Genomic DNA, 17894 nt, shown 5'->3' on the forward strand with positions numbered 1-17894 from the left:
GTCCGCACGCTTAAGGTTACGATGACAGTTACATTATGAGTTTATGCATTTTGATGTACCGAAGGTTGTTCGGAGTCCCGGATGTGATCATGGACATGACGAGGAGTCTCGAAATGGTCGAGACGTAAAGATTGATATATTGGAAGCCTATGTTTGGATATCGGATGTGTTCCGGGTGAAATCGGGATTTTACCGGAATACCGGGAGGGTTATCGGAACCCCCCGGGAGCTATATGGGCCATAGTGGGCCTTGGTGGAAAAGAGAAGAGGCTGCCCTAGATAGGCTGTGCGCCTCCCCCTTCCCCTAGTCCTATTAGGACTAGGAGAGGTGGCCGGCCCCCTCCTCCTCTTTTCCCCCTCCGCGAATCCTATTCCGACTAGGATTGGGGGGGGGGAATCCTACTCCTAGAGGGAGTAGGACTCTCCTGCGCCCTCCTCCTTGGCCGGCCAGCCTCCCCCCTCTACTCCTTTATATACGGAGGCAGGGGGCACCTCTAGACACACAAGTTGATCCACGTGATATATTCCTTAGCCGTGTGCAGTGCCCCCTGCCACCATATACCTCGATAATACTGTAGCGGAGTTTAGGCGAAGCCTTGCTGCTGTAGTTCATCAAGATCGTCACCACGCCTACGTGCTGACGAAACTCTGCCCTGACACTTTGCTGGATCGGAGTCCGGGGATCGTCATCGAGCTGAACGTGTGCTCGAACTCGGAGGTGCCGTAGTTTCGGTGCTTGATCGGTTGGATCGTGAAGACGTACGACTACTTCCTCTACGTCGTGTCATCGCTTCCGCAGTCGGTCTGCGTTGGGTACGTAGACAACACTCTCCCCATCGTTGCTATGCATCACATGATCTTGCGTGTGCGTAGGAAATTTTTTGAAATTACTACGAAACCCAACATGAATACATAGACAAACAGAGTGTCACTAGTATGCCTCTACTTGACTAGCTCGTTAATCAAAGATGGTTATGTTTCCTAACCATGAACAAAGAGTTGTTATTTGATTAACGAGGTCACATCATTAGTTGAATGATCTGATTGACATGACCCATTCCATTAGCTTAGCACCCGATCGTTTAGTATGTTGCTATTGCTTTCTTCATGACTTATACATGTTCCTATAACTATGAGATTATGCAACTCCCGTTTACTGGAGGAACACTTTGGGTACTACCAAACGTCACAACGTAACTGGGTGATTATAAAGGAGTACTACAGGTGTCTCCAAAGGTACATGTTGGGTTGGCGTATTTCGAGATTAGGTTTTGTCACTCCGATTGTCGGAGAGGTATCTCTGGGCCCTCTCGGTAATGCACATCACTTAAGCCTTGCAAGCATTGCAACTAAATGAGTTAGTTGCGGGATGATGTATTACAGAACGAGTAAAGAGACTTGCCGGTAACGAGATTGAACTAGGTATTGGATACCGACGATCAAATCTCGGGCAAGTAACATACCGATGACAAAGGGAACGACGTATGTTGTTATGCGGTCTGACCGATAAAGATCTTCGTAGAATATGTAGGAGCCAATATGGGCATCCAGGTCCCGCTATTGGTTATTGACCGGAGACGAGTCTCGGTCATGTCTACATTGTTCTCGAACCCGTAGGGTCCGCACGCTTAAGGTTACGATGACAGTTATATTATGAGTTTATGCATTTTGATGTACCGAAGGTTGTTCAGAGTCCCGGATGTGATCACGGACATGACGAGGAGTCTCGAAATGGTCGAGACATAAAGATTGATATATTGGAAGCCTATGTTTGGATATCGGAAGTGTTCCGGGTGAAATCGGGATTTTACCGGAGTACCGGGAAGGTTACCGGAACCCGCCGGGAGCTAAATGGGCCATGATGGGCCTTAGTGGAAAAGAGAAGAGGCAGCCCTACATGGGCTGCGCGCCTCCTCCTTCCCCTAGTCCTATTAGGACTAGGAGAGGTGGCCGGCCCCCTCTCTCTCTTTTCCCCCTCCGTGAATCCTATTCCAACTAGGATTGGGGGGGGGAATCCTACTCCCGGAGGGAGTAGGACTCTCCTGGCGCACCCCTTGTGGCCGGCCAGCCTCCCCCCTTTGGTCCTTTATATACTGAGGTAGAGGCACCCTAGAACACACAAGTTGATCCACGTGATCTATTCCTTAGCCGTGTGCGGTGCCCCCAGCCACCATAGTCCTCGATAATACTGTAGCAGAGTTTAGGCGAAGCCCTGCTGCTGTAGTGCATCAAGATCGTCACCACGCCGTCGTGCTGACTGAACTCTTCCCCGACACTTTGCTGGATCGGAGTCCGGGGATTGTCATCGAGCTGAACGTGTGCTCGAACTCGGAGGTGCCGTAGTTTCGGTGCTTCATCGGTTGGATCGTGAAGACGTACGACTACTTCCTCTACGTTGCGTCAACGCTTCCGCAGTCGGTCTGCGTGGGTACGTAGATAACACTCTCCCCTCTCGTTGCTATGCATCACATGATCTTGCGTGTGCGTAGGAAATTTTTTGAAATTACTACGAAACCCAACAGTGGCATCCGAGCCTAGGTTATTTATGTTGATGTTATATGCACGAGTAGAACACAAGTGAGTTGTGGGCGATATAAGTCATACTGCCTACCAGCATGTCATACTTTGGTTCGGCGGCATTGTTGGACGAGACGACCCGGACCAACCTTACGCGTACGCTTACGCGAGACCGGTTCCCCCGACGTGCTTTGCACACAGGTGGCTTGCGGGCGACTGTCTCTCCAACTTTAGTTGAACAAAGTGTGGCTACGCCCGGTCCTTGCGAAGGTTAAAACGGAGTCTATTTGACAAACTATCGTTGTGGTTTTGATGCGTAGGTGAGATTGGTTCTTGCTTAAGCCCGTAGCAACCACGTAAAACTTGCAACAACAAAGTAGAGGACGTCTAACTTGTTTTTGCAGGGCATGTTGTGATGTGATATGGTCAAGGCATGATGCTGAATTTTATTGTATGAGATGATCATGTTTTGTAACCAAGTTATCGGCAACTGGCAGGAGCCATATGGTTGTCGCTTTATTGTATGCAATGCAATCGCGATGTAATGCTTTACCTTATTACTAAACGGTAGTGATAGTCGTGGAAGCATAAGATTGGCGAGACGACAACGATGCTACGATGGAGATCAAGGTGTCGCGCCGGTGACGATGGTGATCATGATGGTGCTTCGAAGATGGAGATCACAAGCACAAGATGATGATGGCCATATCATATCACTTATATTGATTGCATGTGATGTTTATCCTTTTATGCATCTTATCTTGCTTTGATTGATGGTAGCATTATAAGATGATCTCTCACTAAATTATCAAGAAGTGTTCTCCCTGAGTATGCACCGTTGCGAAAGTTCTTCGTGCTGAGACACCACGTGATGATCGGGTGTGATAAGCTCTACGTCCATCTACAATGGGTGCAAGCCAGTTTTGCACACGCAGAATACTCAGGTTAAACTTGACGAGCCTAGCATATGCAGATATGGCCTCGGAACACGGAGACCGAAAGGTCGAACGTGAATCATATAGTAGATATGATCAACATAACGATGTTCACCATTGAAAACTACTCCATCTCACGTGATGATCGGTTATGGTTTAGTTGATTTGGATCACGTGATCACTTAGAGGATTAGAGGGATGTCTATCTAAGTGGGAGTTCTTAAGTAATTTGATTAATTGAACTTAAACTTATCATGAACTTAGTACTTGATAGTATCTTGCTTGTTTATGTTGATTGTAGATAGATGGCTCGTGCTGTTGTTCCGTTGAATTTTAATGCGTTCCTTGAGAAAGCAAAGTTGAAAGATGATGGTAGCAATTACACGGACTGGGTCCGTAATTTGAGGATTATCCTCATTGCTGCTCAGAAGAATTACGTCCTGGAAGCACCGCTAGGTGCCAGGCCTGCTGCTGGAGCAACACCAGATGTTATGAACGTCTGGTAGAGCAAAGCTGATGACTACTCGATAGTTCAGTGTGCCATGCTTTACGGCTTAGAATCGGGACTTCAACGACGTTTTGAACGTCATGGAGCATATGAGATGTTCCAGGAGTTGAAGTTAATATTTCAAGCAAATGCCCGGATTGAGAGATATGAAGTCTCCAATAAGTTCTATAGCTGCAAGATGGAGGAGAACAATTCTGTCAGTGAGCATATACTCAAAATGTCTGGGTATAATAATCACTTGATTCAGATGGGAGTTAATCTTCCAGATGATTGCGTCATTGACAGAATTCTCCAATCACTGCCACCAAGCTACAAGAGCTTCGTGATGAACTATAATATGCAAGGGATGAACAAGACTATTCCCGAGCTCTTCGCGATGCTGAAAGCTGTGGAGGTAGAAATCAAGAAGGAGCATCAAGTGTTGATGGTTAACAAGACCACTAGTTTCAAAAAAAAAGGGCAAAGGGAAGAAGAAGGGGAACTTCAAGAAGAACGGCAAGCAAGTTGCTGCTCAGGAGAAGAAACCCAAGTCTGGACCTAAGCCTGAAACTGAGTGCTTCTACTGCAAGCAGACTGGTCACTGGAAGCGGAACTGCCCCAAGTATTTGGCGGATAAGAAGGATGGCAAGGTGATCAAAGGTATATGTGATATACATGTTATTGATGTGTACCTTACTAGAGCTCGCAGTAGCACCTGGGTATTTGATACTGGTTCTGTTGCTAATATTTGCAACTCGAAACAGGGACTACGGAATAAGCGGGCACTGGCAAAGGACGAGGTGACGATGCGCGTGGGAAATGATTCCAAAGTCGATGTGATCGCAGTCGGCACGCTACCTCTACATCTACCTTCGGGATTAATATTAGACCTAAATAATTGTTATTTGGTGCCAGCGTTGAGCATGAACATTATATCTGGATCTTGTTTAATGCGAGATGGTTATTCATTTAAATCAGAGAATAATGGTTGTTCTATTTATATGAGTAATATCTTTTATGGTCATGCACCTTTGAAGAGTGGTCTATTTTTGATGAATCTCGATAGTAGTGATACACATATTCATAATGTTGAAGCCAAAAGATGCAGAGTTGATAATGAAAGTGCAACTTATTTGTGGCACTGTCGTTTAGGTCATATCGGTGTAAAGCGCATGAAGAAACTCCATACTGATGGACTTTTGGAACCACTTGATTATGAATCACTTGGTACTTGCGAACCGTGCCTCATGGGCAAGATGACTAAAACACCGTTCTCTGGTACTATGGAGAGAGCAACAGATTTGTTGGAAATCATACATACCAATGTATGTGGTCCGATGAATATTGAGGCTCGTGGCGGATATCGTTATTTTCTCACCTTCACAGATGACTTAAGCAGATATGGGTATATCTACTTAATGAAACATAAGTCTGAAACATTTGAAAGGTTCAAAGAATTTCAGAGTGAAGTTGAAAATCATCGTAACAAGAAAATAAAGTTTCTACGATCTGATCGTGGAGGAGAATATTTGAGTTACGAGTTTGGTGTACATTTGAAAAATTGTGGAATAGTTTCGCAACTCACGCCACCCGGAACACCACAGCGTAATGGTGTGTCCGAACGTCGTAATCGTACTTTACTAGATATGGTGCGATCTATGATGTCTCTTACTGATTTACCGCTATCGTTTTGGGGTTATGCTTTAGAGACGGCCGCATTCACGTTAAATAGGGCACCATCAAAATCCGTTGAGACGACGCCTTATGAACTATGGTTTGGCAAGAAACCAAAGTTGTCGTTTCTTAAAGTTTGGGGCTGCGATGCTTATGTGAAAAAGCTTCAACCTGATAAGCTCGAACCCAAATCGGAGAAATGTGTCTTCATAGGATACCCAAAGGAGACTGTTGGGTACACCTTCTATCACAGATCCGAAGGCAAGACATTCGTTGCTAAGAATGGATCCTTTCTAGAGAAGGAGTTTCTCTCGAAAGAAGTGAGTGGGAGGAAAGTAGAACTTGACGAGGTAACTGTACCTGCTCCCTTATTGGAAAATAGTATATCATAGAAAACTGTTTCTGCGACATCTATACCAATTAGTGAGGAAGCTAATGATGTTGATCATGAAACTTCAGGTCAAGATACTACTGAACCTCGTAGATCGACCAGAGCGAGATCCGCACCAGAGTGGTACGGTAATCCTGTTATGGAAGTCATGCTACTAGATCATGATGAACCTACGAACTATGAAGAAGCGATGGTGAGCCCAGATTCCGCAAAGTGGCTTAATGCCATGAAATCTGAGATGGGATCCATGTATGAGAACAAAGTATGGACTTTGGTTGACTTGCCCGATGATCGGCAAGCAATTGAGAATAAATGGATCTTCAAGAAGAAGACTGACGCTGATGGTAATGTTACTGTCTACAAAGCTCGACTTGTCGCAAAAGGTTTTCGACAAGTTCAAGGGGTTGACTACGATGAGACCTTCTCACCCGTAGCGATGCTTAAGTCTGTCCGAATCATGTTAGCAATAGCCGCATTTTATGATTATGAAATTTGGCAGATGGATGTCAAAACAGCATTCCTGAATGGATTTCTGGAAGAAGAGTTGTATATGATGCAACCGGAAGGTTTTGTCGATCCAAAGGGAGCTAACAAAGTATGCAAGCTCCAGCGATCCATTTATGGACTGGTGCAAGCCTCTCGGAGTTGGAATAAACGTTTTGATAGTGTGATCAAAGCATTTTGAGTTTATGGACTGGTCCGCACGCTTAAGGTTACGATGACAGTTATATTATGAGTTTATGCATTTTGATGTACCGAAGGTTGTTCGGAGTCCCGGATGTGATCACGAACATGACGAGGAGTCTCGAAATGGTCGAGACATAAAGATTGATATATTGGAAGCCTATGTTTGGATATCGGAAGTGTTCCGGGTGAAATCGGGATTTTACCGGAGTACCGGGAAGGTTACCGGAACCCCCCGGGAGCTAAATGGGCCATGATGGGCCTTAGTGGAAAAGAGAAGAGGCAGCCCTACATGGGCTGCGCGCCTCCTCCTTCCCCTAGTCCTATTAGTACTAGGAGAGGTGGCCGGCCCCCTCTCTCTCTTTCCCCCCTCCGCGAATCCTATTCCAACTAGGATTGGGGGGGGGGATCCTACTCCCGGAGGGAGTAGGACTCTCCTGGCGCACCCCTTGTGGCCGGCCAGCCTTCGCCCCTTTGGTCCTTTATATACTGAGGTAGAGGCACCCTAGAACACACAAGTTGATCCACGTGATCATTCCTTAGCCGTGTGCGGTGCCCCCAGCCACCATAGTCCTCGATAATACTGTAGCAGAGTTTAGGCGAAGGCCTGCTGCTGTAGTGCATCAAGATCGTCACCACGCCGTCGTGCTGACGGAACTCTTCCCCGACACTTTGCTGGATCGGAGTCCGGGGATTGTCATCGAGCTGAACGTGTGCTCGAACTCGGAGGTGCCGTAGTTTCGGTGCTTGATCGGTTGGATCGTGAAGACGTACGACTACTTCCTCTACGTTGCATCAACGCTTCCGCAGTCGGTCTGCGTGGGTACGTAGACAACACTCTCCCCTCTCGTTGCTATGCATCACATGATCTTGCATGTGCGTAGGAAATTTTTTGAAATTACTACGAAACCCAACAATGTCTGCGTGTCTCCTGAACCCGTAGGGTCTACACACTTAAGGTTCGGTGACGCTAGGGTTGTTGAGATATTAGTATACGGTAACCCGAAAGTTGTTCGGAGTCCCGGATGAGATCCCGGACGTCACGAGGAGTTCCGGAATGGTTTGGAGGTGAAGATTTATATATAGTAAGTCAAGTTTCGGCCATCGGGAAGGTTTTCGGGGTAATCGGTATTGTACCGGGACCATCGGAAGGGTCCCGGGGGTCTACCGGGTGGGGCCACCTATCCCGGAGGGCCCCATGGGCTAAAGTGGGAGGGGAACCAGCCCCTAGTGGGCTGGTGCGCCCCCCATGGGCCTCCCCCTGCGCCTAGGATTGGAAACCCTAGGGGTGGGGGCGCCCCACTTGGCTTGGGGGGCACTCCACCCCCCTTGGCCGCCACCCCCCTTGGAGATTCAATCTCCTAGGGCCGGCGCCCCCTAGGGGTCCTATATATAGTGGGGGGGAGGGCAGCCGCACCCTAGCCCCTGGCGCCTCCCTCTCCCTCCCGTGACACTCCTCCCTCTCCCTGAGCTTGGCGAAGCCCTGCCGAGATCACCGTTGCTTCCACCACCACGCCGTCGTGCTGCTGGATCTTCATCAATCTCTCCTTCCCCCTTGCTGGATCAAGTTGGAGGAGATGTCTTCCTAACCGTACGTGTGTTGAACGCGGAGGTGCCGTCCGTTCGGCACTAGGTCATCGGTGATTTGGATCACGACGAGTACGACTCCATCAACCCCGTTCTCTTGAACGCTTCCGCGCGCGATCTACAAGGGTATGTAGATGCACTCCCCTCTCCCTCGTTGCTAGATGACTCCATAGATTGATCTTGGTGATGCGTAGAAAATTTTAAAATTCTGCTACGTTCCCCAACACTTTCTACATATATCATAGCAAACTGCACACAACCGCCCGCATCAGATGCAGAGATAAACCAAACCAGAAGAAGTGGAGGAGGGATTCACACCTGGTTGAGGCTTTGGCGAGAGGGCAATATGCAGCGCCTACGCCAGCTTGGGTGCCATGGGCACATGCTAGTGACTACCAATATAGCAACATACGAATACTTGGACTTGATCATCCGGCTGTAGTATATATATTCAACTTCATCCTCCATTTGGGATCCAGAAAACAAGTTCATCGCTAGGAAAAGTTAAGATTTCTCGTGCTAGTCAAGTAGTACCAAACGTGTATATGTTGAGAGAGCAGGTGGGACGGGCTTACCTAGTCCCCGGAGGCGCAATCAGGGGAAGCAGGAAGGAAGGAGCTCCGAGGTACAGCCAGCCACAACCAATGGCGGTGTGCGCTGCTGCTGTGTCTGCGTGTGCGTGTGGAAGGGAAAAGGGATGGCGCATCAGGTTGGGGAGAATAGAAGAGAAGATCAAAGAGGAGAAGGGAAGGGAGGGCGAGAGATCGAGTACCTACGGTCGGGGCAGGGGGAGAGCGGAGGAAGCTCCCGGCGCGCGAGCATCTCCAACAACGACGCACGAAGCAGTCGTAGCAGACGGTCCTCTCCCGTCCGGCGCGATTCCTCTTGCGACCGTGGCGGACCGGGGAGCGCCATGTGGTGCCCTGCCCTGCTCGATCTGGCCGCCGCCGCCGTCTGAGGAAGAGCATCTCTGTCTCTCCTTCTTTCTGATGAGGGGAGGGGAGGCCGGCGGCGTGGTCCGAGAGGGACTGGGAGAGGTTGGCGGCGGCGGCGATGTGGTCTGAGAGATGGAGGGGTTCCGCAATGGCGGTGGAGGTCTCCGAGGCCGCGTCGAGGGCACGAGGATTCGGGTGCGAGCTTCTGGCTATTTTTCGTAGGTTAACCGTCGTAGATTTTTCTTAAACGATTTTCTGTCCATGAACCGTAGTGTTTCACAACTGGTATCGTGGTAGTATACCGATTTTTTTTGTCAGTCTCGAGAGGTGGGATCGAGGACGAAAATTAACCATCTCTAATGGGATGAAAATTGATCGGCGGAGACTACCAACTGCTCCATTAGGAGTAAAGATACATTACGGTCTTGAAACTGTCCCGAAGGAGAGGTAAAAGAGCTAAGATCAATGCCATTTCTTTAATTAGCCACCTATGCATAGGACTCAATGTCTCCCACTTAGATGATCTGTATACTTCATTTGCTACTCGTTCTAGCAGCTTTACTCCCGACATCAACGCCTCTTTACTTTACGCCTTTATCTGCAAAATGGAACTGATCTATTTGTCAAATGGTCCAAAATAAATCAACTTTATAATAATTATTGGATCATTATACAAAATCCAAGAATAAATGCAAGCATCAAGATTTGAACCCTGGTGAGCTAGGGATACTACAGTCCTTCTAACCATCCAACCACAGGTTGGTTCACATTATGGAAGGGTGTAGTTAGGTCTCGATGAGTGAGATTCAACCAAGTCTCAGTCAAGTGATATAACATGCAAGATAAAAATAAAAAAACTATTTTTGTCATAAATCTTAATGCAAGATCTCACGGATATATAGGATCGACGATGCACGATCGGAAGAGAGTATGAAGATCTTGGCAACTCTAGACATGGCCGTTCAAAAACCGTTTGACTCGACCGTTTACTGTACACTACGTACTCCACTATTTGCCAGGTCAGTCGGAGGTCATCACGCGTGCACACGCAATGCAAAGTCTCTCCTACGTGTGCGTTCCACTGGCGCCGTTCGTCGTCAACATGAGCACCCTGCTCTGGTCAAACCGCACGCGCTCTACTTATATTCTCCCGACGCCACCAGCTCCATCTCCATCACCTGCCTCCACCAACCATGGCCGCGTATTGCTCTTTGCTGCTGGCCTTGCTCCTCCTCGCGCTCTCCTCCTCCTCGCCGGCGTCGGCGGCGACCCCGTATGGCATCGAGTTCCCGCAGTTCAACGCCGCCGTCGCCGACGCCGGCTGCGACGGCAAGCTGGTCGCCGAGGAGGAGGCGCTCGCGCGCCGGGTCCCGCCGCTCAAGCTCCACATGACCCACCGGTCCGCCGCGGCTGGCGCGACGGGGACGGGCTCCTTCTTCCTCGACTCGGCCGAGAAAGACGCCGTCCGCATCGACACGATGCACCGGAGGGTCGCCCTGTCCGGCTCCGGCGCGGGGCAGAGGGGTTCGGCGCCGAGGAGGGCGCTGTCGGAGCGGGTCCTGGCCACGGTGGAGTCCGGCGTGGCGGTCGGCTCCGGGGAGTACCTGGTGGACGTGTACGTGGGCACGCCGCCGCGCCGGTTCCGGATGATCATGGACACCGGCAGCGACCTCAACTGGCTCCAGTGCGCGCCCTGCCTCGACTGCTTCGAGCAGAGCGGCCCCATCTTCGACCCGGCGGCGTCCACCTCCTACCGCAACGTCACCTGCGGCGACGAGCGCTGCGGCCTCGTCTCCCCGCCGGCGCCCAGGGAGTGCCGCAGGCCACGGAGCGACCCCTGCCCCTACTACTACTGGTACGGCGACCAGTCGAACACCACCGGCGACCTGGCGCTCGAGGCCTTCACCGTCAACCTCACGGCCACCGGGACCCGGCGCGTGGACGGCGTGGCGTTCGGGTGCGGCCACCAGAACCGCGGCCTCTTCCACGGCGCCGGCGGGCTGCTGGGGCTCGGCCGCGGCCCGCTCTCGTTCGCGTCGCAGCTGCGCGGCGTCTACGGCGGGCACGCCTTCTCCTACTGCCTCGTGGAGCACGGCAGCGCGGCCGGGAGCAAGGTCATCTTCGGGCACGACGACGCGCTGCTGGCGCACCCACAGCTCAACTACACGGCCTTCGCGCCAGCCACGGACACGGACACCTTCTACTACCTCCAGCTCAAGTCCGTCCTCGTGGGCGGGGAGGCGGTCAACATCTCCTCCGACACGCTGGCCGCCGGCGGCACCATCATCGACTCCGGCACGACGCTGAGCTACTTCCCGGAGCCGGCGTACCGGGCGATCCGGCAGGCGTTCATCGACCGCATGAGCCCGTCCTACCCGCTCATCGCCGGGTTCCCGGTGCTGAGCCCGTGCTACAACGTGTCCGGGGCCGGAAAGATCGAGGTGCCGGAGCTGTCGCTGGTGTTCGCGGACGGCGCGGCGTGGGAGTTCCCGGCGGAGAACTACTTCATCCGGCTGGAGCCGGAGGGGGTGATGTGCCTGGCCGTCCTGGGCACGCCGCGCTCCGGCATGTCCATCATCGGCAACTACCAGCAGCAGAACTTCCACGTCCTCTACGACCTCGAGCGCAACCGGCTCGGCTTCGCGCCGCGGCGGTGCGCCGAGGTCTAGGCCGGCCGGCCGGCCGCCGTCCATCGTCCATTATTCCATTTTGACTGATTGATTCGACTGATTGGTCGGTCGGTTGTGCTCCACGTACTTAGGTAGGTAAAAAAGCGGCTGTGCTAACTGTATTGGAAGAACGAGCAAAGTGGGTTGGGTGTAGAAATTTTGGCACCGGGTTTTCGTATCTTACGAAGCCACGTACGTAGGTGGTTGCTAACACTTTGCTTATTTATTTTTTGCAAGACTTCGGGTCTTGTGTTCATACGTACGTAGATTACTGCTCAGGTGTGTGGAATTAGTTCGGTGCTCATTTTCGTCTTAAATGGATGGACAGAGATGTAAATAATGTTTTTGAAACTATGCCTCATGTGTTGCAGAAATGTCTTTTGAGTCGTCCCCATCATGAGGATGACAGGTCCGTTTCGTTATTTCCGTGGTCGGCATTCCACGTTCAAAGCAAGGGAACGCGTTGCGTGCTTGCTTGCTGCTGCTTTATCCGGAAAGGGGCATGAAAACAATAACAATCCTAAGCAGGACCGATGGACGCGGTGCACAAGCAAACTCGAACAGTTGATTGCATTATTTTTTTGAAATAGGGAGTTGTATTAATTAAGTAGAGAAAACATAGTTCGTACAATGGTGCAAGGCCTCGCTCAACATGCAGGCTGGCACTGTGCCTTGCATAACCCCTCCACGCAACTCTCTACGCCTCAACTGGGCAAGACTATGAGCTAACCTATTTTCCTTCCTATCTACTTTGCAAACTCTAACTTCTCTGTTCCCTTTCATGGCTTGAAACTCCTTTGCAATTGTTCCAACCTCCGATCTATCAATAGACGAGAGGACGAGCGCCTTTGTCACCGAACTGCAATCCGTCTCGATGATTAAGGGTAGATCCGTCTCCGACATTGCCTTCCGTAGTCCTTCTAGGCAAGCCATGGCTTCCGCGCAGTTCGTTCCATTGCACCGCGGTATATAATTCCAAGCTGATAAGATAATTCTTCCATCATGGTCTCGAATCACAGCTCCCCAGGCTTCACTCCTACTTTCCTGCAAAAAACTTCCATCAACATTGACCTTAGCCCATCCGAGCTCTGGCTTTTTCCATCCTTTTTCCGTTGTATTATCATATTGTTGCACGGATGGCAATTTAACCATCGGACTTTTCCCTTTTCGATCTATCTCAGAAGTTCTGTCCGCAATCAAGCGGAGGTTTACAAGGTAGTTTTGCAGAAAATGAGCAGAGTGGGAAATTTTCACTTTACCTTTTGCGAAGATCGTGTCATTTCTATGGTGCCAAACACGCCATCAAAATAGCATAAATTTTTGTTTCTAGGACCCAATCCCTTCCAGTATATTCTATTTCATGCTCAGGGGGCAGGTTCCATACCTCCTTGAGTTCGTGCCACAGGGTCCTTGCAAATGTGCATCAATGTGCCATATGGAAGCCAGTTTCATCATCGGCCCCACATACATTACAAATCGGGGTGAGGCCTGGGATGGATGAAATCTATTAGTTTGAACCGCCAGTGACTCCGCTGCTAGTCTCCATGTAAAAATATGTACTTTTTGGGGTACATTTGTCTTCCAGATATTATTCCAAATACTGCGATCTACCATGGGTATTGTGGCTGGACCCAATCACCACAGAATCCTTTTCGTCCATGGCTAACCGGTATGCGCTATAAACATTAAAAATTTCATTTTTTTCCGGGCTGCCAAGCAATATAATCCTCTTCATCATAATTTGGTAATCGGATACTTAAAATATCATTTACGTCTTCATGTGTAAATATACGCATGATGTCATCTTCCTTCCAAGCGTGACTCTCCTGGTCGATGAGGTCTGCTACCCAACGAGTTCAGGAGCTTGTTGGATTTATGTTTATTTTCATGTTTCCTCTCGGTATCCAATTGTCTCTTCAAATGCGCACACTATTTCCGTTGCAAATGCGCCAAATACATTCTTTTTTAAGGAGCTCCAAACCATGCATGATGCCCTGCCAGCCCGGCGATGCATTATAAATAAATGCCGTGTCTAGCAGATCAGCCCCATGGTGGTATTTTGCCTTAACTACTCTCGCGCACAAGTTGTCAGGATGTGCAATAAGTCGCCAGGCTTGTCTAGCGAGGAGAGCCTGGTTAAAAACTTTAAGATCTTTGAATCTCATACCTCCTTGGCTTTTACGTTTTGTAAGTTTCTCCCAACTCAACCAATGAATACGTCGACGATCCTTATCATCTCCCCACCAAAAGTCTCTGGTCATGTGCATGAGCTCCTCACAAAGGGTTGCTGAGAACTTGAAAACGCTCATTGCAAAAGTGGGGATTGCTTGGGCCACTGATTTAATTAGTGTCTCCTTGGCTCCACTGGAAGAATATTTTTCTGTCCAATATTTCATTTTTTCCTCGCTTTATCTTTCGCGTGCTTGAATTTCCCTTTTACCATACGTCCTTCTGGAACCGGCAAACCTTAGGTATTTCTCTTCGAAAGTCATCGTCACTACATTCAGGACATTTATTACGTCATGTTCATCTTCTTGTGAGCATTTGTTTCCAAGGAGCAGGGAGCATTTAGATGGACTTATTAGCTGTCCAGTGGCTCTTTCATAGTTGTCCAGGATGTTCTTTACCTTATTGGCCTGATCGATGTTTGATTTAAAATATAACAGGCTGTCATCCGCGAAGAAAAAGGTGTGAAATACCAGGGCTTTGTCTACAAATTTTCAGCTCCTGTAATTCACCCGTTTCCACCTTACTCTGTATTAGCCGTGAGAGCCCATCAGCGACAAATAGAAAGAGATAAGGGGAAATTGGATCTCCCTGTCTCAAACCACACGTAGGAGTGAAACTTTGCAACAGGTTCCCGTTGAAACGATCAGAGTATTTTACTGTTTTCACACAAGTCATGATCCATTGTATCCATTTATCTGCAAAACCTAATCCTCTCATCGCCCCTTCAAGGTAATTCCAGTCAACTCTGTCATAGGCCTTTGCGAGGTCTAACTTGTATGCGCAATATTTTCCTTTTGCGTCAGAACTTTTCTGGATGCTATAGATACATTCAAATGCAATCAAAGCGTTGTTCGTAATCATTCGCCCTGGAATGAAGGCACTTTGCGTTGGGGCCATCAAATCATGGAGCAGTGGTCTCAATCTATTTACCAAACATTTTGAAACAATTTTGTACACTATATTGCATAGGCTGATAGGCTTATAGTCTTTTAGGGAGCTCGGGTTTTCCTTCTTCGATATTAGCACTATAACAATATTATTAACTCCTTCCGGCATGACGCCCGAACTGAAGAATTCTTTTACTGCCTTGATCACCTCATTTTTCAGGGTACCCCAATGCCTTTGATAAAATCTCGCAGGAAACCCATCTGCACCTGGAGCCTTCAAGCTGACCGTCTGATAGCAAACTCAAACAAATCGTATTTCACGAGTCAAACAAGCGAGCATATAAATGGTACATCTATTAAACCTGTTATTAAGCTAGGATTTTTCGTTTTTAACTATATGTTTCACAACCTATTGGGAGAATTAGGTGGGTTGTCTTACAGCTAAACCTGGGCATGGGGAGCCTGACCCGGACACCAAACCTTAAAAACCTGATCAGGCCAAGGCTTCAAAATAAGGCTCGGTGTACATTTCCAGCTAGGCTTGGGCGTTTGTTTACAACCCAATTTAAGCTCGACCCGAGCTGGTGTATCAGGAGCAAATATATGTTCGCAACCTAGCAACCCATCTCTCATGCCGCTCTAATCCCCACATTGAGCCAGAAAACCTAATCCATAATTCACAACGCACAACCATCTCCTCACACCGTCCCCACGCAGCAGCGGTTGCATCCTTCCCCATTCCCAACCTATCACAAGAATAGCCACCGAGAAGGACCAAGGGACACCCCAAGACATCTCCAAGAAGCACAGACGCTATGTGAAGCCTAACGAACGCTACTATGGCCCTGACGGTGCCTAGTGAAGGAGAGTCTGGCATGTTTAGAGCAACTCTAGCAGACCCTGTAAAACGTCCGGTCTGCAAAAATTTCAGCGAGTATGCGGGCTCGACCCAATTTTTCGATCAGAACAGAGCCCGCATACTCGCCCGGCTTGCAAAAATTTTTGCGGCAGCCCGCAAACCGCACGCCCCGAGCAGTATAACTGCGGTTCCGCGACCCTTTTGCGGGTCCAAACCCTATCCTTCCGTCGCCGCGAGCCACCCGATTCCCTTTCCCCTTTCCTCTCTTCCAATTTCTCGCCGCCGGCGACCACCCGCCCCGCCTCCAGCCGTCATGTGGGGGCGCATGTGGAGCTCCGGACACGGCTCCGTCAGCAGATCCGGCCGTGAGCGTGACCCGGAGCGCGAGCGGCGCGTTCGGTCGGACGGCGCGAGGAGGCGCGGCGCCCGGAGGTGGACTAACCACGGGATGTCGCCGCCGGCGAGCTTCAACCGCCGCGATACGGAGGAGTACGACCGGCGCGCGTCCTACTCCTCCGCGAGGTCCTACGCCGGATCCTCCTCAGTCTCCGGTGCGGGCTTCCTCCCCGTGAAGTGGGAGTGGTCGGACGACGACGAGGAGCTGGAGCCGCCGGCGTCGTTCACCTTCGTTCCGGTGAAGGAGGAGCCCGAGGAGCCTGCTCCGCTCGGCCGCCGCGGAGTCATCGGCCCCGAGGACTACGTCGCGGACTTCGACGCCGTCGCCGCCGCCATCGCCGAGCGGAGCGTGCGTGAGGAGGAGGAGCGTCGGCGCCACGCCGAGGAGCTCGAGGCCCTCGAGTGGCGGCAGGCGGTCGCCGCCAACGAGAAGGCTGAGGAGTGGCGCCGCATCCGCGCGGAGCTGGCGGCGAAGTACTTCGACCTGTGCAGCTCCGGCGAGGAGGATTGAGCGTCCGGCTCCTCCACGGCGTCGTCCAGTTGCCGCGACCTCGCCGCCGTCAGATCCAACCCCTATGCTAGTAGTTTAACGTAGTTTGTAGTATAAACTATGCTTGTAGTTTGTTGATCATGTGATGAACTATGTAGTATGTGATGAACTATTAGTGCAATTTCTCCGGCGAAAGTGTTTTTTCAAATTATGCAGGTTTTGATACGGGTTCTGTTCTGCCGCACGTATTTTCGACTTACAAATGCGATCTTCGTGAAACCGCAAACGTGTTTTGCGGGTCGAATTTTTGCAGGGTCTGCTAGAGTTGCTCTTAGGATGGGTGTTGGGGGAGTAGGTGGGCATCGAAGAACCGAGACTTGACTCAGCCGCCGGCTGGCGTGTATCTCTCCTCCTTCCTACTGCTTCTCATCATCGGATCCTCCAATTTCTTTCTCCTACCCTTTGTAATTGAGGTTATGAACCTAAATCCTGAGATTTATCCACTATAATAGCAAGGACCATATCATTTGGTATCAGCATCCACCTTTTCCCCCAATCCCCTTCCCATGAGCACCGTAACGTGAGCGTACTCGTAGCTAGAAGCAAATCATTGTGGATCTCAATCTCCAAAAGCAGAGGACGAAGGCGGCTCAAGAGCGGAGCGACATTGCCGCGACGCTTCTTGCCATCCAAAATTCATTGGGTAAGATGGAGCCCAAGCTCACGAGGATGGAGCAACAGTTGTCCTCCCTTGAGCCGACGGTCAACAACCTTTCTGCCTGGCGACCAGGGGTGGACTTCGCAGTGGGTAAACCACCGGTGAGACTCGGGAGCAGCATGCAAGGATCACCAATAACCCTTTCGTCACCGGCAAGACCAACAAGACTCCTTCGCCGCCATCCTGTGATGCACCGTCGGTTGATCCTCGTGTGGGTGGAGATGGCCACAAACTATTAGGCTACTACGCTGCAACATCAATATGTGGCTTGATCCTTGGGAGCCCTCTGCTCTCAACACTGATCTCGGCCAATGATTCGTGTCATACTCAATCTCTTACTATTCCTCTACCCAGGCCGGGTGATGGTAGAGGATCGTGTATTGGGAAACAAAACTCTTCCTCTTGTTTAGATTGTCCAGAGTTTGATGGGGATAAT

At 50.1% G+C, this 17894-nt stretch overlaps 2 protein-coding genes across 2 annotated transcripts; both read left to right on the forward strand.

Annotated features, from left to right (window-relative positions):
* The first annotated feature begins 10350 nt into the window (after nt 1-10350).
* On the forward strand, nt 10351-12233 carry LOC147962163 (aspartic proteinase nepenthesin-2-like). The gene has a single exon (XM_087535801.1). It carries the CDS (start codon nt 10404-10406, stop codon nt 11877-11879), a length of 1476 nt encoding a protein of 491 aa, XP_087391927.1. The 5' UTR covers nt 10351-10403; the 3' UTR covers nt 11880-12233.
* A 3934-nt stretch (nt 12234-16167) lies between these two features.
* On the forward strand, nt 16168-16761 carry LOC147962164 (uncharacterized). The gene has a single exon (XM_087534891.1). It carries the CDS (start codon nt 16168-16170, stop codon nt 16759-16761), a length of 594 nt encoding a protein of 197 aa, XP_087391017.1.
* Nucleotides 16762-17894: the final 1133 nt, after the last annotated feature.

This window comes from Triticum urartu, chromosome 7A (assembly GCF_056163025.1).
Source record: "Triticum urartu cultivar PI428250 chromosome 7A, HENAU_Tu73, whole genome shotgun sequence".
In the NCBI taxonomy this organism is placed as follows: Eukaryota; Viridiplantae; Streptophyta; class Magnoliopsida; order Poales; family Poaceae; genus Triticum; species Triticum urartu.

Coding starts and splice junctions, on each gene's coding strand:
- LOC147962164 (XM_087534891.1), top strand. CDS start 16,168: ATGTGGGGGCGCATGTGGAGCTCCGGACACGGCTCCGTCAGCAGATCC.
- LOC147962163 (XM_087535801.1), top strand. CDS start 10,404: ATGGCCGCGTATTGCTCTTTGCTGCTGGCCTTGCTCCTCCTCGCGCTC.